The sequence below is a fragment of the Somniosus microcephalus genome, chromosome 4, assembly GCF_052327205.1.
Source record: "Somniosus microcephalus isolate GS21.2 chromosome 4, FLI_Smic_1.0, whole genome shotgun sequence".
Taxonomy (NCBI): Eukaryota; Metazoa; Chordata; class Chondrichthyes; order Squaliformes; family Somniosidae; genus Somniosus; species Somniosus microcephalus.
In genome coordinates this window covers 159,153,841-159,179,413 of record NC_140990.1, presented here as the reverse complement: position 1 = coordinate 159,179,413, position 25,573 = coordinate 159,153,841, and the positions used below count along the sequence as shown (strand labels likewise).

The window sequence follows — 25,573 nt, the reverse complement described above, 5'->3', positions numbered from 1 at the left end:
CTGACTCCAGAAGGCAGCATTCCACCAGACGACACTGTCAAACACCCTTGGTGAGCTCAAATGAATAGAACCATCTCAAGGAGCATAGGTGCAAATGATCATCAAAATGTCCAAATTAACTTTCACTGAAGCACGACGGTTCGGACAACCCTCTAAATCCTAATCCACATCTCCCAGCCCTGATCTCCTGTGAATTCCATCCTTTGAGAAAAGGTTAACCCAATAGTTGCATTTTAACATATATTACACCAAGGTCCCCCTGTGATGGCATACTTAGAAATCGTGAAATGTGATCAGGGTGTACCCAAAGTAATGAAAGCTGAATGCAGCCTGCATCAACAGGCAGCTACTGAGGATTTCTGGGTTGACAGCTCTATGAATCAGGGACTTTAGAAGGCAAACTGTCTGGGTACCCAGTTTGCCCAACAGGCTAGACAAAGTAAAACAACAAGTGGGACCTGACTAGTCCTGGAAAGGACCAACACTCGGCTTTAAACTAAATTCCCCAGAGTCATTGCCCATGTAACAGGGCCCATCAGTACAAAATTCTGCAAGGGAAACAGTCAGGAGAACCGCAACAGCTGTCCATTAAATCTACAGATAAATGGGTTTGCACTCTGCAGACGTGTCCATCCAAGGGCAAGGCATTGAAATCCACACACATGTGGCACTTACTTTGAACTAGAGCTAAGGAGGATGCAGAAACTGCCCCTACCAGCACTGGAGGAAATGAACGCTCAATCCATACCAACAGGTATGGGACACAATTCAATGGCCACTCCCTGACGTCACCAATACGGAGGCTCTGACACTTAAGTAACTGCTTGGGGACTGCCCATTAGTTGTGGTACAGTACTTTATCAGCAAAGAATCTCAGCTTTTTTCAGTACCAACTGGTCAGCCTCAATATACTATACAAGGCTGCTGTTGAAATCCTCATCGCCACAATCCAGGGATGGGAACATAGGAACAGGTGTAGGCCATTCAGTCCCTCTAGCCTGTTCCGCCATTCAATTTGATCATGGCTGATCTGTATCTTAACTGCATCTACCCGCTTTGGTTCTTTAACACTTAGCACCTTTGCCGAACAAAAATCTAGCAATTTCAGTTTTGAAATTTTCAATTTACCCCCAGCCTCAACAGCTTTTTGAGGGACAGAGTTCCAGATTTCTACTACTTGCGTGAAGAAGTGCTTTCTGACATCACCCTCTGAGTGGCCTAGCTCTAATTTTAAGATTATGCTCCCTTGTTCTGGATTCCCCACCAGAGGAAATAGTTTCTATCTACCCGATCAACTCCTTTAATCATCTTAAACACCTCAATTGGATCACCCCTTAATCTTCTATATTCAAGGGAATACAAGCCTAGACTATGCAACCTATCCTCATAATAAACCCTTTTAGCCCTAGTATCATTCTGGTGAATCTGTGCTGCACACCAAGGTCAATACAGGAAACTTTGTGCTATTCGGCACCCACGGGACCGAGCTACTGCCGTTGCCTCAAGACTTCCGGATAGACCAGCGTCAATGTTATCAGATAGGAGCTTTTCATCTCCGTATCTGACAACAAAGACTGTTGCTTAGCAACAGCTTGTCAGCACTCGGCCCGTGGCTTGGAAGCATCTCTGAAGCTGTTGCTAAGATACAGAGACGCTTTCTAGAGCCTGCCGTATCTGACCACAAACACTGTTGCTCAGCAACAGCTTGTAAACACTCGGCCCAGTAGCTTGGAAGCGTCTCTGAAGCTGTTGCTAAGCTACAAAGACGCTTTCCAGAGCCTGCCTGTGAAAAGAATGCTAGGAGAAGAATAAAAACCTAACCAAAACGGCTGCTGATTTCTGCCGTTAGATCGAAGTTGCTGGACATTCAACCTCCGGGTAGCACAAAGTTTCCTGTATATCCTTTCTGAGGTGCGGTGCCCAGAACTGAATGCAGTGCTCCAGATGGGGTCTGACCAGTGCTGTGTACAACTGAAGCATCATTCCCTCACTTTTGTGTTCCAGCCCTCTTGAGACAAAGGCCAACACTCCATTAGCCTATTTAATGATTTTTTGCACCTGTCCCCTAGCTTTGTGATTTCTGTACTTGGACCCCTAAATCTCTGTTCATCCACAGTTCCCAGCTTCTCACCATTTAGAAAATACTCTGATCGAGCTTTCTTAGGTCCAAAGTGGATGACAAATCACTTCCCCCCCCACTGAACTCTATCAGCCACAGTTTTGTCCACTCACTGAATCTATCAATATCCCTTTGCAACTTTTTGCTCCCATCTACACTATTTACTGTGCCACCCAACTTAGTGTCATCAGCAAACTTAGATATACAGCTCTCTATTCCTTCAATCAAGTCATTTATAAATATAGTGAAAAGCTGAGGCCCCAGTACAGACCCCTGGGAGGACACCACTAGTCACATCTTGCCAATTTGAATACATACCCATTATCCTATTTCTCTGTCTCCGATCTCCTAACCAATTTCCTTACCAAGCAAATAGGTTGCCTCCAATTCCATGCACTCTCATTTTTGTTAAGTCTCTTGTGTGGAACCTTGTTGAATGTCTTCTGGAAGTTCATATAAATAATATCCGTAGGCACCCCCTTATCTACCACGTTAGTCACCTCCTCAGAAAATTCAACTAGGTTCGTTAGACATGACTTACCCTTTATAAATCCATGCTGGCTCTCTGATCAATTCATATTTGTCTACTAATAACAAATTCTAGTAACTTCCCCACAACTGATGTTAAGATTAATAAGCCTATAATTTACAAGTTTATCTCTCCTACGCTTCTTAAATAGCAGTGACCTTGACAGTTTTCCAATCCAAGAGAGTTTTGGAAGATCATGGCTAATGCATCAACAATTTCCTCACCTACCAATTTAAAAAACCTGGGGTGGAAATCATTGGGTCCTGGAGGCAGCGTCATGTTTCAGGATTTCTGACTATATTTTCACAAGTGTAATATATGTTAAAAATGCCACTAAGTTACAAGTTAAAAGCTAAACTTATCTTTCAAGGGGTGAAATTTATACAACACTAGCAGGTATGGTTTATGGTCAGAATATTTGTACAAACCAGCGGGTTTAAGACAAAGTTAATTTGGACATTTCAGTGATACTTCACATATTCTCTTTTCTCTGTAGGCTGTACTTGGACCCCTAAATCTTTGTTCATCCACAGTTCCTAGCTTCTCACCATTTAGAAAAGGCACGATGGGCAAATGGACTCCTGTGCTGTATGATTCTATGCTTTATTTGAGATCAGCAGGGGTAGTGGCCATGGTGAGTTTTCTGGGGTCAGAATGAACAAAACTAGAGGAAAAACCATGCCCAAAGAGTCAGGTAGGTCTAACAAAGGCTAGCAGAAGGCAAATGTTGGTCCAAGATGGGAATTAAAACATAGATGATCAGATTTCCCAGCTATAAGCTCACATAAAAGTAAGTAAAACAAAGTGACTATTCCATCCACTACATGCTTTTGTTATTCGATATTCAGGAAAGATGGGCAAAAAGGAAAAAGGAGGTGGGGTAGCAATGCTGGTTAAAGAGGGGATTAACACAATTGAAAGGAAGGATATTAGCTCTGGTGATGTGGAATCTGTATGGGTAGAACTGAGAAATACCAAGGGGCAGAAAACGTTAGTGGGAGTGGTATACAGACCTCCAAACAGTAATGCGGAGGTTGGCGATGGCATTAAACGGGAAATTAGAGATGTGTGCAATAAGGGCACAGCAGTTATCATGGGTGACTTTAATCTACATATAGATTGGGCTAACCAAATTAGTAACAATACTGTGGAGGAGGAATTCCTGGAGTGTATACGAGATGGTTTCCTGGACCAATATGTCGAGGAACCAACTAGAGATCAGGCCATCTTAGACTGGGTATTATGTAATGAGAAAGGATTAATTAGCAATCTTGTTGTGCGAGGCCCCTTGGGTTGGAGCGATCATAATATGATCGAATTCTTCATTAAGATGGCGAGTGAAGTAGTTAACTCAGAGGCTAGGGTCCTGAATTTAAATAAAGGAAACTATGATGGTATGAGGCGCGAGTTGGGTAGGATTGATTGGGGAATGTCACTCAAAGGGTTCACTGTGGATAGGCAATGGCAAACATTCAAAGATCGCATGGGTGAACTACAGAATTTGTTCATCCCTGTTTGGCATAAAAGTAAATCAAAAAAGGTGACTCAACCGTGGCTAACAAGGGAAATTAGGGATAGCATAAGATCCAAGGAGAAGACATATAAATTGGCCAGAAAAAGCAGTAAACCTGAGGATTGGGAGCAGTTTAGGATTCAGCAAAGGAGGACCAAGGGATTAATTAAGAAGGGGAAAATAGAATATGAGAGTAAGCTTTCAGGGAACATAAAAACTGACTGTAAAAGCTTTTATAGATATGTGAAGAGAAAAAGATTGGTGAAGTCAAGCGTAGGTCACTTGCAGTCAGAATCAGGGGAATTTATAATGGGGAACAAAGACATGGCAAACCAATTAAATACATATTTTGGTTCTGTCTTCACAAAGGAGGACACAAATAACCTCCCAGAAATGTCGGGGAACATAGGGTCTAATGAGAGGGAGGAACTGAAAGAAATCAGTATTTGTAGGGAAATGGTGTTAGGGAAATTGACGGGATTGAAGGCCGATAAATCCCCAGGGCCTAATAATCTACATCTTAGGGCACTTAAGGAAGTGGCCCTAGAAATAGTAGATGCATTGCTGGTCATCTTCCAAAATTCGATAGACTCTGGAACAGTTCCCATGGATTGGAGAGTAGCTAATGTTACCCCACTATTCAAAAAAGGTGGTAGAGAAAAAACGGGGTATTATAGGTAAGCCTGACATCGGTAGTGGGGAAAATGCTAGAATCCATTATAAAAGATGTAATAGCAGAGCACTTGGAAAGCAGTGACAGGATTGGACAAAGTCAACATGGATTTACAAAAGGTAAATTGTGCTTGACTAATCAACTGGAATTTTTTTTGAGGCTGTAACTGGTAGAATAGATAAGGGAGAACCAGTGGATGTGGTGTATTTGGACTTTCAGAAGGCTTTCGATAAGGTCCCGCATAAGAGATTAGCATGTAAAGTTAAGGCACATGGGATTGGGGGCAAGGTACTGACTTGGATAAAGAACTGGTTGGCAGACAGGAAGCAAAGAGTTGGAATAAACGGCTTTTTTTCCCCGAGTGGCAGGCAGTGACTAGTGGGGTACCGCAGGGATTGGTCTTAGGACCCCAGCTATTCACAATATATATTAATGATGTAGACGAGGGAACTAGATGTAATATCTCCAAGTTTGCAGACACAAAGCTGGGTGGGCGTGTGCGCTGTGAGGAGGATGCCGAGAAACTCCAGTATGATTTGGACAGGTTGGGTGATTGGGCAGAAGCATGGCTGATGCAGTATAATGTGGATAAATGCGAGGTTATCCACTTTGGTGGCAAAAACAAGAAGGCAGATTATCTGAACGGCAATAGATTGGGAGAAGGTGAACTGCAACGAGACCTGGGTGTCCTTGTGCACCAGTCGCTGAAGGTAAGCATGCAGGTGCAGCAGGCGGTTAAGGCGGCAAATGGTATGTTGGCCTTCGTAGTGAGAGGGATCGAGTACAAGAACAAGGATGTCTTGCTGCAGTTGTACAGGGCCTTGGCGAGACCACACCTTGAGTATTGTGTGCAGTTTTGGTCGCCTTATCGGAGGAAGAATGTTCTTGCCATGGAGGGAGTGCAGCAAAGATTCACCAGACTGATCCCTGGGATGGCAGGAATGACGTATGAGGAGAGATTGGGTCGATTGGGCTTATGCTCGCTGGAGTTTAGAAGAATGAGAGGGGATCTCATTGAAACTTATAAAATTCTAACAGGACTGGACAGGCTGGATGCAGGAAGGATGTTCCCAATGGCCGTGGAGTCCAGAACCAGGGGTCACAGTCTAAGGGTACGGGGTAAGCCATTTAGGACAGAGATGAGGAGGAATTTCTTCACCCAGAGAGTGGTGAACCTGTGGAATTCTCTACTACAGAAGGCAGTGGAGGACAATTGATTAAATATATTCAAGAAGGAGTTAGATATATTTCTTAAGGCTAAAGGGATCAAGGGATATGGGGAGAAGGCAGGGACAGGGTACTGAATTTGGATAATCAGCCATGATCTCATTGAATGGCGGAGCAGGCTCGAGGGGCCGAATGGCCTACTCCTGCTCCAGTCTTCTATGTTTCTATGTTGTTTACCACGGTCACAAGCATTGCAGTTGAAAAAAGTCTGGAATTGCTCCTCTTGTTCAGTCACGTGCGTTCTGCAAATTAACTTTCCCGATTTGTAATCGGTCTCATCTTACCAGAGTGCTTAATAGTGAAAGATTGGAGAAGAGCACATGGGGGCATGTGCGAGTTTATGGTATCAATTCATATGACAAGAGGGCACATTATTACATCTCTTGGCTTACACTATTCTAGAGGTAGATGTTGGATAGTGCAATGAGAGATCCACGTAGCCTTGTATCTAAGGCCATTGCTTGGACATTAATGACCAGAATGCCTGGCTCTGGATACTGATTGCACTGGAGTGGCATGTTCCTGTCAACAATTAGTCAAATTCCCAGCATCCATGGAGATGATCCTGTTCTGGTGAGCACAGTTGGCTTTTTAAGCTCTAAACTACATTTGGGTCATTGAACGTAATTATACATGACATAATGGGGGTGAAATTGGTCTACATCAGCAGCACAAAATGGGCTTATGGCGAATTGGGGGCCCCTTTTACACTGCAACCAATTTTCTTTTCCATTGAAGTTCTCCATTGGGTCAGTTTCACGCTTCTGACTTGATAGATTTCACCCCCAGCCTCAGGTTTTAAAAAAGGGTCAATACTTTTGATATATATATTATTTCAGTTCAACATCGACAGCAAGATAAAACGGTGGACACTGTAAACACATACCCTTTATTCTTTGCTATTTGTAGATAAGTGCCTTTTCAAGATAGCAGATGCCAGCTGTACAATCGTGTTTAGAGCCAAACCACTCAGAAAACCCTTGTTATTTGCTTTCACTTCCTTCAATGCTTGAATGATATCATCCCTAAACATAATTCAAACCACAAATTACTACAACAATGGAGTAACATGGAAATACTCAAACTTAAACTATATCCTCATAATGGATGAAAATATGCACTATCCTATAAAACATGCTACATCTAGTCTCCCTTAAACCCTCAGTTAATAAGGCCAATGTGTAATTGAGCTACACGAATCAGAAGGTCGTATGTCAACTTGTGCTGACTTAGTTGACCTCATCTGCGACAGTAGGAGTGCTACAATTGGCTTTGGTGCCCTCAAGCTAGAGAGGGGAAACTAAGCCAGGATTCCCACCTCTGGCCACGATATCGTGATTCCTCTGTAAAGTCTGCATATGGACATCAGGCAAGAACTGGACTTGGTTCGGTTGTGATGCCCCCATGGTTAAAGAGCCTGCCAAGACTCACTTTCTAGGTTCACATTTGAAGAATGGTGAGGCACTGGCCTACTGCAGCACTGTGGAACCATAACCTCTGGAAGTCAGTGCCTTCAAGGTAGGAGGGGGAAATTTGGAATGATAAGTTAAGTTTACCATTTTTAAATTGGAGAAATGCTGTGAATATTGAGCCCATTTTATCTGCAGTGGAAATACTAAATACAAGGTAGGGTACCAACTGGTATCGAAAAGTTCAGACTGCTAAAATAAAAGTACCATAAGAACATAAGAAATAGGAGCAGGAGTAGGCCATTTGGCCCTTCGAGCCTGCTCCCCCATTTAATATCATGGCTGATCTTCTGCCTCATATCTCCACTTTCCTGCACTATGCCCATATCCCTTGATTCCCTTAATATTCAAAAATCTATCGCTCTCTGTCTTGAATATACTCAGCGACTGAGTCTCCACAGCCCTCTGGGGTAGAGAATTCCAAAGATTCACCACCCCCTGAGTGAAGAAATTTCTCATCTCAGTCCAAAATGGTCGACCCTTATTCTGAGACTGACCCCTGGTTCTAGACTCCCCAGCCAGGGGAAACATCCTCCCTGCATCTACCCTGTCAAGCCCTGAAAGAATTTTGTATGTTTCAATGAGATCACTTCTCATTCTTCTAAACTCGAGAGAATATAGGCCTAGTCTACTCAATCTCTCATCGTAGGACAATCCACCCCATCCCAGAAATCAGTCTGGTGAACCTCCGTTGCATTCCCTCTATGGCAAGTATATCCGTCCTTAGGTAAGGAGACCAAAACTGTACATAATACTCCAGGTGTGGTCTCACCAGGGCCCTATAGAATTGAAGTAAGACGTCTTTACTCTTGTACGCAAATCCTCTTGTAATAAAGGCCAACATACCATTTGCTTTCCTAATTGCTTGCTGTACCTGCATGTTAACTTTCAGTGATTCTTGTACAAGGACACCCAGGTCCCTCTGAACACCAACATTTCCCAATCTCTCACCATTTAAAAAATATTCAGCTTTTCTATTTTTCCTACCAAAGTGGATAACTTCACATTTCTCCACATTATATTCCATTTGTCATGTTCTTGCCCACTCACTTAGCCTGGCTATATCCCCTTGAAGCCTCTTTGCATCCTCCTCACAACTTACATTCCCACCTAGCTTTGTATCATCAGCAAACTTGGATATATTACATTTGGTCCCCTCATCCAAATCATTGATGTAGATTGTGAATAGCTGAGGCCCAAGCACTGATCCTTGCGGTACCCCACTAGTTACAGCCTGCCAACCCGAAAATGACCCGTTTATTCCTACTCTCTGTTTTCTGTCTGTTAACCAATCCTCGATCCATGCTAGTATATTACCTCCAATCCCATGAGCCCTTAATTTTGTTTAATAACCTCTTGTGTGGCACCTTATGGAATACTTTCTGAAAATCTAAATACACCACATCCACTGGTTCCCCCATATCTATTCTGCTAGTTACAACCTCAAAAAACTCTAATAGATTTGTCAAACACGATTTCCCTTTCATAAATCCGTGTTGACTCTGCCCAATCCTATTATTATTTTCTAAGTGCCCTGTTACCACGTCCTTAATTACAGATTCTAGCAATTTTCCCTCCTACTGATGTCAGGCTAACTGGTCTGTACAGGAAACTCTTTTTTATCCGGCACCTTCGGGACTGGCGTGCTGCCGGTTGATCAAAAAGTCCGGATTACAGAGAGGTATACTCACTAAGGTACAAGAGCCCCATACACGGCCACAGATCCAGGCGTCCCTGTTGCATGGCAACAGGTGCAGGAACCCCGGTTACATGGCCACAGATCCAGGAACCCCGGTTACACGGCCACTAATATGAAGTAAAACTTACCTGAACCTACTCCTGAATTTTGCCAGTTAAGAGAGATTTCCGGTTATTTAGGTGCTGGTATAAAGAGAGTTTCCTGTAGTTCCCCATTTTCTCTCTCCCTCCTTTCTTAAATAGTGGGGTTACATTTGCTACCTTCCAATCCGCGGGAACCGTTCTAGAATCTATGGAATTTTGGAAAATTACAACCAATGCATCGACTATCTCTATAGCCACCTCTTTCAAAACCCCAGGATGTAGGCCATCAGGTCCAGGGGATTTATTGGCTTTCAGTCCCATTAATTTCTCCAGTACTTTTTTTTTTTACTAATACCAATTTCTTTCAGTTCCTCATTCTCGCGAGAGCTTTGGTTCTCCCCTATTTCCGGGAAGTTTTCTGCGTCTTCTTCAATGAAGACAGACACAAAGTGTTTGTTTAATTTCCCTGCGATTTCCTTATTCCCCATTATAACTTCTCCTGTCTCAGCCTGTAAGGGACCCACATTTACTTTCGCTAATCTTTTCCTTTTTACATACCTATGGAAGCTTTTACATTCTGTTTTTGTCTCTTGCTAGTTTACTCTCATTCTATTTTCCCTTTCTTTATCAATTTCTTGGTCCTCCTTTGCTGAATTCTAAAATCCTCCCAACCCTCAGGCTTACTACTCTTTCTGGCAAAAATATAAGCCTCTTCCTTTGATCTAATACTATCTTTAACTTCTCTTGTTAGCCACGGTTGGACTGCTTTTCCTGTGGGGTTTTTGTGCTTTAAAAGAATGTATATTTGTTGTAAATTATGTATTCATTCTTTAAATGCTAGCCATTGCTTCTCTACCATCATACCTTTTAATGTCATTTCCCAATCTACCGGAGCCAACTCGCCCCTCAAACCGTCGTAGTTTGCTTTGTTTAGATTGAAGACCCTAGTTTCGGATTTAACTAAATCACTTTCAAACTCAAAATAAAATTCTATCATATTATGGTCACTCTTCCCTAAAGGCTCCTTTACTACAAGGTTATTAATTAACTCTTTCTCATTGCACAATACTAGATCTAAAATAGCCTGTTCCCGAGTTCCTCAACATACTGATCTAGAAAGCTATCTTGCATACATTCAATGAATTCATCCTCCACACTATTACTTCAAATTTGGTTTGCCCAGTCAATATGCAGATTAAAGTCCCCCTTGATCACTGTATTACCCTTGTTACATGCATCTCTAATTTCCTGATTTTTACTCTGCCCTACATTACAACTACTGTTTGGGGGTCTATAAACAACTCTGCCCCTTGCCGTTTGTTAGCTCCACCCAAACTGATTCTACTTCTTGATTTTTGGAGCCAAGATCCTTTCTCTCTACTGTCTTTATCCCATCCTTTATTATCAGGGCTACACCTCCTCCTTTTCCATTTTGCCTATTGCTTCTAAAAGGTAAGTATCCTGGAATATTTAGTTCGCAACCATGACCACTTTGCAACCACGTCTCCGTTATGGCTATTAGATCACATCTGTTAATTTCTATCTGCGCTATTAATTCATCTATTTTGTTGCGAATGCTTCACACATTCAGATATAGTGCCTTTAGCTTTGCCTTATTTCTATTTTTCCCTGATGTCACCTTAGTCACTGATGCCTTATTACCTTTGTGGCCCTAGAAATAGTAGATGCATTGCTGGTCATCTTCCAGAATGCGATAGACTCTGGAACAGTACCCATGGATTGGAGGGTAGCTAATGTTACCCCACTATTCAAAAAAGGTGGTAGAGAAAAAGCAGGGAATTATAGACCGGTAAGCCTGACATCGGTAGTGGGGAAAATGCTAGAGTCTATTATAAAAGATGTAATAGCAGAGCACTTGGAAAGCAGTGATAGGATCAGACAAAGTCAACATGGATTTACAAAAGGTAAATCATGCTTGACTAATGGACTGGAATTTTTTGAGGATGTAACTGGTAAAATAGATAAGGGAGAACCAGTGGACGTGGTGTATTTGGACTTTCAGAAGGCTTTCGATAAGGTCCCACATAAGAGATTAGCGTGCAAAATTAAGGCACATGGGATTGGGGGCAAGGTATTGACTTGGATAGAGAACTGGTTGGCGGACAGAAAGCAAAGAGTTGGAATAAACGGGTCATTTTCCCGAGTGGCAGGCAGTGACTAGTGGGGTACTGCAAGGATCGGTCCTAGGACCCCAGCTGTTCACAATATATATTAATGATCTGGACGAGGGAATTGGATGCAATATCTTCAAATTTGCAGATGACACAAAGCTGGGTGGAAGGGTAAGCTGTGAGGAGGATGTCGTGAAACTCCAGTACGATTTGGATAGGTTGGGTGATTGGGCAGAAAAATGGCAAATGCACTATAATGTGGATAAATGTGAGATTATCCGCTTTGGTGGCAAAAACAGCAAGGCAGGTTATTATTTGATTGGCAATAGATTGGGAGAAGGGGGAAGTGCAGAGAGACCTGGGTGTTTTTGTGCACCAGTCGCTGAAGGTAAGCATGCAGGTGCAGCAGGCGGTTAAGAAGGCAAATGGTATGTTGGCCTTCGTAGCAAGAGGGTTCGAGTACAGAAACAAGGATGTCTTGCTACAGTTGTACAGGGCCTTGGTGAGACCGCACCTTGAGTATTGTGTGCAGTTTTGGTCGCCTTACCTGAGGAAGGACGTTCTTGCCATGGAAGGAGTGCAGCGAAGATTCACCAGGCTGATACCTGGGATGGCAGGAATGACGTATGAGGAGAGATTGTGTCGATTGGGCTTATACTCACTGGAGTTTAGAAGATTGAGAGGGGATCTCATCGAAACCTATAAAATTCTGTCAGGCCTGGACAGACTAGATGCAGGAAGGATGTTTCTGATGGCCGGGGAGTCCAGAACCAGGTGTCATAGTCTAAAGATAAGGGGTAAGCCATTTAGGACTGAAATGAGGAGGAATTTCTTCACCCAGAGAGTGGTGAACCTGTGGAATTCTCTGCCACAGAGGGCAGTGGAGGCCAGTTCATTAAATATATTCAAGAAAGAGTTGGATATATTTCTTAAGGCTAGAGGGATCAAGGGATATGGGGAGAAGGCAGGGACAGGGTACTGAATTTGGATGATCAGCCATGATCTCATTGAATGGCGGAGCAGGTTCGAAGGGCCGAATGGCCTACTCCTGCTCCTATCCTCTATGTTTCTATGTTTCTGTCCCTTCCTGACTCACTCTGCTTATTTTTACCCAAAACTTTACTCTGCTCCAGAGCCTTGAAATTTCTCTCGCTGCTTTAAGATTTACTCTTTCCTGAATCCTCCCACCCCTTCTTCATTAGTTTAAAGCCCTGTCTATTGCCCTAGTTATTCGGTTCGCCAGGACACTGGTCCAATCCTGGTTTAAATAGAGCCCATCCCAACTGAACCGCTCTTTCCCCAGTACTGGTGCCAGTGCCATCATATATCTATACAGATTAAATATACTTTAATAATGCAATAACATGTTAGAAGTACCAATTAATAGTAGTGATATAATTGAGGGCAACTTATTTTTTCAAAACACATTTTTTTTTTTAAATAAGAGTTTTACAGTGGAAAAGCATTTTCAGAACAGCAGGTTTTGAAACCATTTAACAATGTACTGGAGACAATTTATTCTAGACTAGGTATTTACTGTAATCACTAAAAACTGCACCCATTTTCTGACCTGTTTGCTTTAGGATGCATTTCCAAGAGAGTCTTCATTAGTTTGTTGAAACTACTTAAATTAGCAGAGTTTGGGGGAATGAATGTCCCTGTTGCTGTGGGGGTGTCCTGTAGGCACTGCATCTGTTTATATTTCCTTCTGCTCATCTAGTAACACATGTGAAAACCAGTTTAGAAACTTCAAGAATTTTCTGTGATGACTACATATGTTATTGCAACAGAATGACACATCCTGAGGCAGTTTTTAAAAAGGTGTACTTAGCATGCCTAGCAATACTGGACGCACCAAGGGATATGCGACACAGTAAGAGATGCTCGATCTTGATATGCCAAGTGATTCAAACTCAATCGCCAAGGGACACACAATATCCGATACAGCAAGGGACAGTCGATATACCCAGATATTCTCGATGTACTGAATATACCTTGGTACACAGACAGGCCAAAGCCTGCTCTATAGACCAAGATATCATTGATTGAGAAAGGGGTGCTCGATGTACTAAAGTGTTATCGATGGACAGGGATAATTAATGTACTGAGGGATATACAATTCACCACGTTATAAATGAACAAGATTGCAATCAAGAAAGCACAATGTACCAAGGTGCAATGCAAATACAAAAGGGCACTGAATGGACCAAGTTCCAATCAAATGAATATATAATTGATGCACCAAGGGATAATCAACAGATCACAGTATAATTGAAATACTAAATATACTAAATGTTTATGTAACAAGAGGTACTCTGTGGACCAAGGCATATAGGATAAAAGCAGATCCTTTACCCTGGATGAGCGCGCCACTAATTGTACTGTTAGTATTTAAAGATGGAAATCGGGACAAGCAAGACATGGATACATGGGAAAGGGTCGCTGCTGTGTGATAATATTGGACCTGGCTTGCTGTCATGGGAAGCAAAAGTGCCCTGTATTAACTCCATCGTTTTGCTTTACTCCTGAGTTACCTACAAAAATTGCAAGTTTGGTTCCGATCCCAGTGAACATTCATAATGCTACAGAAATTCAGGTGGAAACCGATTTAAGGGAGGAAGCCGAGAAGGCAGTTATACAGTTTGGACATCCGATTCCACCACTGTCACGATCTATACTTGACCGGACGGTCACATCAGAGCACCACCCAACTGATCTACAACAATGAAATGCTGCTGTAGAAAGGGATATATGACAGCTGAGAGTGCATAAATGGTGGGAAACAGTATACAACATAGGTCAACATCCCTGGTCTAGAAGTCTGAGGTTTTAATCCTTATCTAGTCTGTTCTCATTGTAATTGCTGTTATAATGCTTTGTGCAGTACCCTCAATGTATAAAAAAAAACTGAATAGGCAAATATATGTATTGCATTTCAAACCATGGGCTGAGGTAGACAGGTGACATGCGATATTCCTTATGCTCAATGAGGGATATGTGATAAAAGTACTATTTTGCAGGTTTTTCAGTAGAAATAGGCCTTTTAGATTCAAAGCTGTTATTGTGAGCAGTTTGTGTAACTGTCCTTGTATACCTACGTCAGAAGACATTTCGTCTACTGTGGTTATCTTACATTTATGGGACCACAGGATGGGAACCAATGGTTGACTATTTCGGAATGTGTGGGAGCAGGTAGGAGGTTGCTTAGCTTGGGGTAACATTGAAATCTATTGACACACAGGCACAAAAAGCAGGCTCAAGTTCCCATAATATAATGAGTGCTTTAATGTATACAAGGCAGACATAAAAGTATAGAATATTAGAATGCTCTCGGAGCGGGATTGGGCCGCTCACGTGTTACCATAAGGCCATTTGAGATCGATCACCTCGAAACCTTGTAGATGTCAACAGGTTGTATCTCTCTTATTTTACTATGCTACAAGTATAATCTTTACATTTTAACTTCTTTAATTGTAGCTTCTTATATAACTGTAATAAACATCTATACTTTGAACAAAGCTCCCTCGAGTCTTTGAATACCAAAGACAAAATCTAATATAAATTACTCACACCAGCGTATGTATAGATGTTGGGCTTTTCTTCAGTTCAGGTAACTCTGACATCCTGTTACCTTTTTTGGGTCAGCAAAGAGATCGAGACAACATTGCTTTTGGACACACATTACCACCACCTCCTGGGCAGTCCTCTTTTGATGAGGTCAACAATCAAAAACTTCCTGTTTTAAATATATTATTGCTGCCCATCTACGATGTTTCATCTCATGACTTAATCCTTGGCATTTCCTGGATTTCTCCTTTCTCATCCTTTATTTTTTATTTTTATTTTTTTTGATTCTCATCCTTTATGGTCTTACCACAGATTAGATTTGGGAGATCCAAACCATCAACTCTACCCAGGATGGATAAACTTAGTAGCAATCAGTGACTGATGAAACACTTTTTTTTTAAACTTTATCTAGAGTGTGGACTGCTCAGTGATATTCCAAATAAAGATGTCAACTCCTCTGTAAAAGAAAATAACCCAGCACATGCCAGGAAGAAATGCAAGAAACTGGGCACTTGGGGCCACAAGCATATATTTCCAGGGCACTTTAATGAGGACAGATGAATGTGTTGTATAGGGTAGAACTTGGCCAAATTTCAGTCTGGTGCCAAGACACACACCCATGGTCAATGTGATGTAGACTACAACAATCCTACTGATACTTCCAAGCTAGAAAATAATTTTGCTGCCTAGGGCACTCTGTATGCCAGGATCCACATCTCATGTTTTTCTGAAGCTATTGGCAATCCAAATAAAAAGACTTGCATTTATATAGCGCCTTTCATGACCACCGGACGTCTCAAAGTACTTTACAGCCAATGAAGTACTTTTGGAGTGTAGTCACTGTTGTAATGTGGGAAACGCGGCAGCCAATTTTGCGCACGGCAAGCTCCCACAAACAGCAATGTGATAATGACCAGATAATCTGTTTTTGTTATGTTGATTGAGGGATAAATATTGGCCAGGACACCGGGGATAACTTCCCTGCTCTTCTTTGAAATAGTGCTCTGGGATCTTTTACATCCACCCGAGAAAGCAGACGGGGGCCTCTGTTTAACATCTCATCCAAAATAAGGAGCCATCTGAGGTGAAAGCACCAAAAATATCCAAAGGCCATCCCAGAAATGACCTCAATGGGTGGCCAGGTCCAGAAGTGGCTTTCCACCCATCTGCTCATAAAGGACATTTCTTCAGGGGACTTTCAGGGCCGACTCTTTAATGCATCTCTTCATGCTGTACAAGTTTGTGAAGCAGGAATCCTGTACTCTGGCTAACTATTCAAGTTTAAAATTCTTCCCCTAGATGTGTCTTCCTTAGTTTAAAGTAGTATAACTCAGCTTTAGGTTTAGTTACCCTATGGCACATTTTCCAATGCCTAGATGTCTTTCTCTATACAACAATGTACATAGATATAAAAATGAATGCATTTAATCTTAAACAAAATATCCCTCACCCAATAGGTATACATCGCAGCAAATAATGCAACATTTTCATTCTTTCTGCCTTCAATACCTTATGAGAAGCTGGATTAAGAACTCTTGTTGATAATGGTACAGAACAGGACTCCCACTGACTGTCCACTTTGAAGTTAGTGTCCTTGGCAGCATGGTCTTGCATCAGATGGTGCACCTTTAGTGGAGGCTGTGAATGATTTTTAAGCACAGATAAAATGTGATCTCCTGAGATTTTTGCCAGATGGACTTTAATCGGCTTCCCATGGTATTCCTTTCCATTCATTTCATCCACTGCCAACTTGGCAAAATTGGGAGAGGCAACTCTTAGAACTCCGCACCTGGCAGAGCACAAACAAAACTTTTACACTGGGAAATAGTTTGAATAAAAAGTTGAGAGGTTAGGCACAAAAGAACTTCAATTGGGCCTACAGCGCGATTCCAATAATAATGCAAACTATTCTAAAGGGGTAGATTGCAGTTAGTTAGACTCGCCACTGCACCCTTCAGTTCAAAGTTTTTTTGCCCGCTAAGTTACTGAAAGTGCGATTTGATAACGATGCAGCGAGGAAAATAGGGCACCTGGGACCGGAGTGAACAGGGTACAGGAAACTTTGATATCTGGCACGGACGGGACCAACGTGGTGCCGGTTCAGCAACAATTCCGGATAACCTTAGAGCTCCATATAAAGCAACAAACCCTGTTGCTTAGCAACAGCTTCAGAACAACGTCCACAAGTTGCAAGCGTCTCTGTAGCTTAGCAACAGCTGCAGCCAAACCCTTGCCTTCCTCCATTTGTTGCTGTGCAAGTAATAAAAGCTATAAAAGTTACCTGAAACCGACTCCTGAATTTTGCCAGTTAACCGACATTTCCGGTTATTTAGGGGCCGGTTAATTGAAAGTTTCCTGTATCTCCTTAATCAATCTGACTTAAGGATTGGGAAATAAACAGAAGGACCAAGAAGGTGGGTGAATTCAATGTCAAATCAGGTACAAAGAGAGAAATAGAGGGGAATAAAGTTTGGATTAAGAGGGAGAGAAAGAGACAGAAAAATATATATTTTTTTTTAATTAACATTTTTAAAATCGAAAACAATTCACAACCTGAAGGAATTAGCATCCACACTTTAATAATTTTTGATGCCAGAGATTTATAGGCAGTCATTAACACTTATCACATAGTTAAAAGGGTGCTTATCTACTAATTACTAGCCCTAAATATCTGCGGTGTGTTTAGTTCATATGTACCACGCAAATACAGCAACTTCACAACGTTCAATGCATCTCAATGGTGAGAGCGCCAGTGAAATGACGATTTCATAAAGCCAACGGTGGAGTGGCGCAACTTGGACAGCAACTTTTGGATATTTGCATTTAACCGTGCATCTCCCCGTGCCTGAAGTTGCTGTACCATTTACTTATTATGGCGCTTGCCATTATTTAACATCACTTATTTTCACAGTAAAATCTAGCCCAATGTCATTCCCTATGTAATGTATGTACCTTTAAGGGGGGGAACTACTTTCTACAGCTCATGTATACTGTAGTACCGGCAGTGACCACACCTGTATACAACGCTGAGTAGTAATCTGTTGTTTCAGTTACAGTTTGAACCACATTGAGTAAACACCTGTTGAATCGTTCCCTGCGGTCTGTTGTCTGATTATTGAAGGACACAACATTAAGGTACACGGACCTAACATTGGCGGCGAGGCGGATTCGAACCTACCTGCAACTCTGCATCACCTCCCAGGGGTTCGCTCCTGGAGAACAGTGGAAGAAGGTCGAGTCCAGAAGCACGGGCGTCGACCACGGGCAACCGCCCAGTCATCCAGCGGAGATTTGAGCATCGCAGGGGAGGCTGTCGAGAGCCAGGCTTGGCTTTCCAGTCACGGTGGGCCAGCGAAACGGGCTGGCAACAGGTACTGCGCAGACCCTTCCCGGACAGCGGCGGGCTAGAGCCCGACCGAGCGGCACAGAAAAAGGCCGAGCAGCATTGATGGGAGGGCAGAGCGCACAGGGTGCAGCCGGTGTTCAGGACCGAGCGGCGTCAACGGGGGAGAGAGACGAGAGAGAGCAGAGCGCAGCCGGTGTTCAAGGGCCGAGCAGCGTCAACGGGGGAAGAGAGGCGCGCAGGAAAACGCGAGGTGCTGCCATTGCCACGAGGACCGCAGAGAGCAGCGTTGGCAGCAGCAGCGCACGAAACCCACAGGGCGTCGCCATTTGCCACGAGGACCGCCGAGACCGGCGTTGGCAGCAGTGCGGGAGATGCCATTTTAAGCCGGAGCGGGGAAGGAAAGCAAGCGCGGGAGACGCCATTTTAAGCCAGTCTAACCACACCCAAAAATGCTGAAGAGTGGCAGTATCACAGCGTTCGACAATGAAGTCGAAGATTGGACGACATATGTCGAACGCATAGAAGTATACTGCAAGGCGAATGAAGTGCCAGATGACAAGAAAGCGCTGGTATTGTTGAATTCAATGGGTGCAAAAACGTATGGCTTACTACGAAACCTAGTAACCCCAGAGAAGCCAGTAGAAAAGGATTTTGAAAACATAGTGTCAATCCTACAGGACCACTTAAACCCCACACCGCTGCTGATAGCAGAAAGATTTAAGTTTCACAAAAGGAACCAGCATAAAGATGAAAGTAATGCTGAGTATTTAACAGAACTGCACAAGCTATCGAAACACTGCCAGTTTGGAACGAGACCAGCAGATACCTTAAGGGACAAGTTTGTGTGTGGGCTTCAAAGTGAAGGAACCCAGAAACGGCTTTTATCTGAAAAGGACCTTACGCTGGAAAAGGCTTTCAGCATTGCGGTATCATATGAAGCAGCAGCACGGGGCGCTGCAGAGATACAACAGAGACCGCAAGAATATGGCACAAACGAAATGTCATATGGAACAGAGAAGTGCTATTGCTGCGGCAGAACAACACACGACCAGAATGATTGCTGGTTCAAAGACAAAGTGTGCAGACAGTGTGGAAAAGTAGGACACATAGCACGAGTCTGCAGGTCGGGAAAGAAAACCAGCAATAAGAAACCGACCAAAGGAAAGTACAAGAAGGTACATAAGATAACGGAGAATAGTTCAGACGAACAAAAGAGTGATAATGACTCCGAAAGCAGGGAACTGAGTTGTCTGAAACTACATAATGTGATCACAACGGAGGATCACCGAACCATTTGGGTCACTCTCAAGATAGCAGGAGTCCAGGTAAAGATGGAATTGGACACAGGATCAGCCCTAACAGTCATAAACCGACAGGACTACGAGCGGCTATTCTCACACATACCCTTGAGACACACAAAAGTAATTTTGAAGACGTACACGGGGCAAAAAGTCTACCCCAAAGGAAAAATAAGGGTGACCGTTATATATAACGGTAAGGAAACACCAAAACTAGACCTGTATGTATTGCAAGATGGAGGACCACCATTACTGGGACGTGAATGGATCCGGAAAATACAACTGGATTGGCATTCCATACAGGCACTGACTGTGGCTGACAAAAAGGATGACGACGTCACACCTGTGCAACTGTCAAAGATCCTAACTGACGCGCAAGAAGTGTTCCAGCAAGGACTCGGAACACTAAAAGGCATGACAGCGACGATTAAAATTGAAGAAAACGCAAGCCCAAAATTTTTTTTAAGGCCAGACCTTATGCGATCCGCCCAGCCGTCGAAGCAGAGCTGGAGAGTCTGGAACGTTCAGGTGTACTGTCCAAGGTAGACTGGAGCGAGTGGGCTACACCTATCGTCCCTGTGATGAAAAAGTCGTTGAGCAGCACGCCTGGGGAACCAAGGAAGGTTCGCATCTGTGGGGACTTTAAGGTAACAGTGAACCCGGTCCTTCACACCATACAATATCCACTTCCGCAGATTGAAGATATTTTCGCCTCGCTATCTGGAGGGAAACGCTTCACTAAGATTGATCTGGCCCAGGCATATCTGCAAATGGAGGTAGAAGCAGCATCAAAAAAATACCTCACAATCAACACCCATAAAGGTCTCTACCAATACAACCGGCTGGTATTCGAGGTAGTATCAGCTCCGGCTATTTGGCAGAGGGCAATGGAACAAGTCCTGCAAGGGATCCCAGGGACCCAGTGTTATTTGGACGACATCCTGGTCACGGGCGAAAATGACAGTGATCACCGTGCCAACCTGGAGCAGGTGCTCACTAGATTGCAGGAATATGGGCTCCGAGCTAACCGCCCCAAATGCGAGTTTTTTAGAAAACAGATCTCGTATTGTGGCCACGTTATCGATAAAGAGGGGTTACATAAGTCCCCAGAGAAGATTGAGGCAGTAGTCAAGGCTCCAGCACCGGAAAATGTGTCACAACTGAGGTCGTTCCTCGGGCTGGTAAACTACTAGCATAAGTTCTTGCCAAATTTGTCTACAATACTACACCCACTGAACACCCTACTGCAAACTGGGGTGCCATGGAAGTGGAGTGACGAATGTAGACGAGCTTTCCAGAAGAGCAAAACACTAATCACATCGAAAGAGGTATTGGCCCATTACAACCCAGCATTACCAATTCGGTCGGCATGTGATGCGTCGCCTTACGGCATTGGAGCGTTGCTGTCGCACAAATTCTCGGACGGCTCAGAGAGGCCAATAGCCTTTGTGTCACGATCACTAACCTCAGCCGAGCGTAACTACGCCCAGATTGATAGGGAGGCCCTCAGCCTAGTGTGGGGAGTGAAAAAGTTCAATCACTATCTGCACGGGCAGAAATTCACCTTGCTGACTGATCACCAGCCTCTTGTCTCCATTTTTAATCCGAAGAAGGGCGTTCCGGTGATGACTGCGCAACGACTACAAAGATGGTCACTTTTTCTAGGGGCACACCACTATGAGATTGAATATAAGGGCACGAAACAGCATGGAAATGCTGATGGGCTATCACGCCTGCCACTGCCTACTGCGGAGGAAGCACCAGCAGTGGATCCTGTCAAAATATTCCATTCGACTATAGTTGAATACCTACCGGTAACTAACGCTTGTATCGAAAAGGAAACCCGAAATGACCCGACACTGTCTCGGGTATATGATTTGACGGTGAAGGGATGGCCAGCACATGGCGACTCACTGTTGCCAACATTCTCGACAAGGAGAGAACAGCTGTCAGTGTGCCGGGGGACCTTGATGTGTGGATCCCGAGTGGTAATTCCACCCAAGTTAAGGGATAGAGTGCTCAATGAGCTTCTTGAGAGTCATCTGGGAGGGGTAAAAATGAAAAGCCTAGCCAGGGCTTGTGTGTGGTGGCCGGGAATCAATAAACAAATCGAGGACCTGACCAGGAGCTGCTCAGGGTGCCAGAAAGTCCAAAATGCACCACCACAGGCCCCTCTACAGCCATGGGAGTGGCCCTCATCTCCATGGCAACGGGTGCATATTGATTTTGCTGGTCCATTCATGGACTCAATGTTTTTAATAGCCGTGGATGCGCACTCAAAATGGCCTGAGGTCATCAAAATGTCCTCCACCACCACGGAGAAAACTATTGCAGTCCTACGGACCATTTTTGCCAGGAATGGCTTGCCAGAACAGATTTGCTCCGACAACAGACCACAGTTTGTGTCCGAAGAGTTCCGGAGGTTCTTGAAAAAGAATGGGGTAAGGCATTACACATCCGCCCCGTATCATCCAGCCACAAATGGATTGGCTGAGAGGTTCGTACAAACCTTTAAGGCGGCAATAAAGGCTATGTACAATGACAACATTCCGCTGCAGCACAAGGTGGACAATTTCCTGTTCGCCTACCGGAATGCGACACATGCAGTCACCAACCAGGCCCCAGCCATGATGTTCTTTAACCGAAGGTTAAGATCTCGCCTGGGTTTGCTCAGACCAAACGTACGAAGAGATGTTGAGAGTAAGCAATTCCAGCACATCCATGAGAAGCCAACAAGGAGCTTCAATGTAGGGCAACCAGTCTTGGCCCACGACTACCGAACAGGAAAATGGCAGCCAGGAACGATATGCACACGGCAGGGCCCACTAATGTACACAGTGGACGTTGGGGAGAGCATCGTGAGACGCCATGCTGACCAGATCCTAGAGTCACAGGAACAAGTCAACCCCATGCCTCGCCCATACGTACCTGGTGATGAACCCGACGTACAGGTCGCATCTACCCCAGAAACAGTGGCATCGGAAGCTGATGAACCAACCGACGATAGGGGGCCAGAATCGCCTCCACACCAAGAGCAAGACACTCGGGAAAGGCGCTATCCAGAAAGGATCAGGAAGCCTCCCCAAAGACTGAATTTATAAATAGACTATTTTCAGCTAATGTTGCATGTTAAAAGTGTTAATTGTAATTAGTTTGATATTTAATTGTTAAATGACTGTTATGGTACTGTTAATCTAAAAGGGGAGGAATTGTAATGTATGTACCTTTAAGGGGGGGAACTACTTTCTACAGCTCATGTATACTGTAGTACCGGCAGTGACCACACCTGCATATAATGCTGAGTAGTAATCTGTTGTTTCATTTGCAGTTTGAACCACGTTGAGTAAACACCTGTTGAATCGTTCCCTGCAGTCTGTTGTCTGATTATTGAAGGACACAACATTAAGATACACGGACCTAACACCCTACCGTAGAGTTCATGTGGGCTTTCACAAGGATTCACTTGAAATGCTTACAATTAAATAAAAAGCCACAGGAATCCAGGATAATATAGGGAGTGGAAAAGAAACTAGTTAAAAATAGGAAACAGAGTCTTGCAAGTCTGATGTTAACTGGGGTAGGGTGTTAAGTGGAGCCCTGTGGGGGTCAGTATCTTCACCCTGGTTGTTTCCAATCTACATTAATAATCTAGCCATTAAAACCAAATGCAAGCTGGTTAAATTTGCTGATAACACAAAAATAGGAAGAGCAATACAAAGAGGATGCAGTGAAAGATTTAGATTGGTTATATAATTGGGCAGACAAATGACAAAGTTAACAGTGATAAATGTAAAGCATTGTACAGCATTGCACAATGTGCATTACAAGTATACTATGAATGAAATTGAATATCACAATGACTTGGAAAGGCACCTGGGAGTAACAGCAGATTCAGTGCTTTCAATGTCTAGACAATATGTTGAAACAATTTCAAAAACAAATAAAATGCTGGATTAGCCAGATTAGCAGAGAGCAAACTTAGAGGTTATGCTGAGGCTCCAGCTCAGTCATACTGCATGGACCAGTTAGAATAGGGAATTCAATTATCCACAAAAAGAAATACAAACAGAGGGTGCAGAGAGAGAGCAACAAGACTGTTTTAGCTTAAAGGGGATGAACTATGAAGAAGGACTAGAGAATCAGAAGCTCTATAATCTAGAGAGATGGTGCCAATATCTCCTCCTTTGGCTTGGTGTCAATATTTGTCTGATTACACTTCTGTGACGTACCCTGGGACATTTTCCTATGATAAAGGTGCCTGTTTTTAAGAGGGCACCTCACTGATATTTTGAAGAAATTAAATAGTGCAGATAAGGTAAGCCCAGAATATTACTTCAAAATAAACCAAGACAGACAGACCAGAGGAAATACATTTGAAATTAGTGAAAGTAAAATTAAAACAGAAATACTAGAAATAAAATTCTTTCAAATGATGATTATTTGGAATAATCCACCAGGCAGGGTAATAGGAAAAGATATGTTCAAAATACAACTGGATGATAAAATGGGAAATCATGGGGTGATTTTGCCAATGGGGGCGTGTTGGAGGCAGGACTGCTGCTTGTCGGGTTTTAGTCCTGCCTCCATTGACTTGTGGCCAACCCACGCTATTTACCCTTGACTGACCTTGTTAAGCCCGCCCAGCGGGCTGGAGCAGGCCAATTAAGGGGAAGCCGGTTTCAGAGAACATCAACGTATGACGTTTCATCTGTCAAAAATTGAATTGTCATTGTTTGACAGCTCTGTGAAGCTGTCAAACACTGACATTCTCTGTTTGATGAGTCCTTGTATTCATGACTCATCAAACCTCTTGTGAACAGAAATCAGATGGTTGTGGCATCAGAGAATGCAGCAGCCATCTGTCATCTCTGCCGGTGAGATGCGAGACTCTCTGCGTCCCCAACTGTTGGAGCCTGCAGGAAGAAACAAAAGTAAGTAAACATTTTCTATCACTTTCCACTCACCTCACACACTTACCTCTCCACACTTGCACCCATCACTTACCTCCACAGCACACTTTTGCACCCCTCCGACCCACTGCTCGCCTCAGTGACCCTGGCAGGGTTTCCCGAAGTTGGGAAGCCCGCACCTCTGGTGGAAAAATGGGGATAATCCTCTTAACGGCCCATTAACTACCCGTTAACAGGCAGTTAAGTGGCTGTAATCCCCTTCCCGCCTCCAGGAGATGGGGCCCGGCGTGGATCGGCTACCCGCCTCCTGGGAAGATGGCACGGAGGCAGGATGGGTACCCGCCCCCAGATTCGGCCATTTTCCCAGCAGTCCCGCCTCCCCAGGGCTGGCAAAATCCAGCCCGTAGGGTATCAAAGAGGTGAGCATTGACGGGCTGAATGGCCTTTTCTCGTCCTTAACTTTGAAATGGGAAACGGCTATTTAGGCATAAACAAGCCCCTCACCTTGAAAGGGGGGAGGGGAGGAAAGAACAAAAGGAAAGGTCTGTGATAGGATGGAAGGCAGGAGAGATTAAGAGACAAAGGGATGATGGTGCAAGGCAAAAGGAGATGGTAATGGGACAAGTTAAGAAACTAAAGATGACTCTAGATGAAGTGTAAATGACAATGGCAGAATGATCAACAGCTGCCATGTGAGAGAGAGAAAAAAAAGATAGGGCTAGAGGTTGTGGTCTGAAATTGTTGAACTCGATGTTGAGTCCAGAAGGCTGTAAAGTGCCTAGTCCTAAAGCACTTCACAGTCAATTAAATACTTTTGAAGTGTAGTCACTCTTGCAATGTAGGCAAATGTGGCAGGAAATATGCGCAAATCAAGGTCCCACAAATAACAATGAGATAAATTACCAGATACTGTATGTTGATTCCTTATCATGGAGTAATTGGCACACTAACCGATAGCACTGAACAGCCCAAAACACACAATGACCACTCACAGAGTCAATGTACAGT

The 25,573-nt window shown here is 43.6% G+C and overlaps 1 protein-coding gene across 5 annotated transcripts in view; it reads right to left on the bottom strand.

The window, feature by feature from the left end:
- rbm44 (RNA binding motif protein 44) overlaps positions 1-25,573 on the bottom strand; it is a 117,493-nt gene that overhangs the window by 4,467 nt on the left and 87,453 nt on the right. For 4 of the 5 annotated variants that reach the window (XM_085985408.1, XM_085985409.1, XM_085985410.1 and 1 more), the window contains 3 exons: positions 16,521-16,800; positions 13,015-13,160; positions 6,948-7,086 (listed from right to left, as the gene is read on the bottom strand). In XM_085985408.1, coding sequence (XP_085841534.1) covers positions 6,951-7,086; positions 13,015-13,160; positions 16,521-16,800 — 562 coding nt within the window. In that variant the 3' untranslated portion in view covers positions 6,948-6,950. Of the gene's footprint in view, positions 1-6,947; positions 7,087-13,014; positions 13,161-16,520; positions 16,801-25,573 lie in introns of those variants that run through there. The other variant, XM_085985412.1, reaches the window with a different exon arrangement.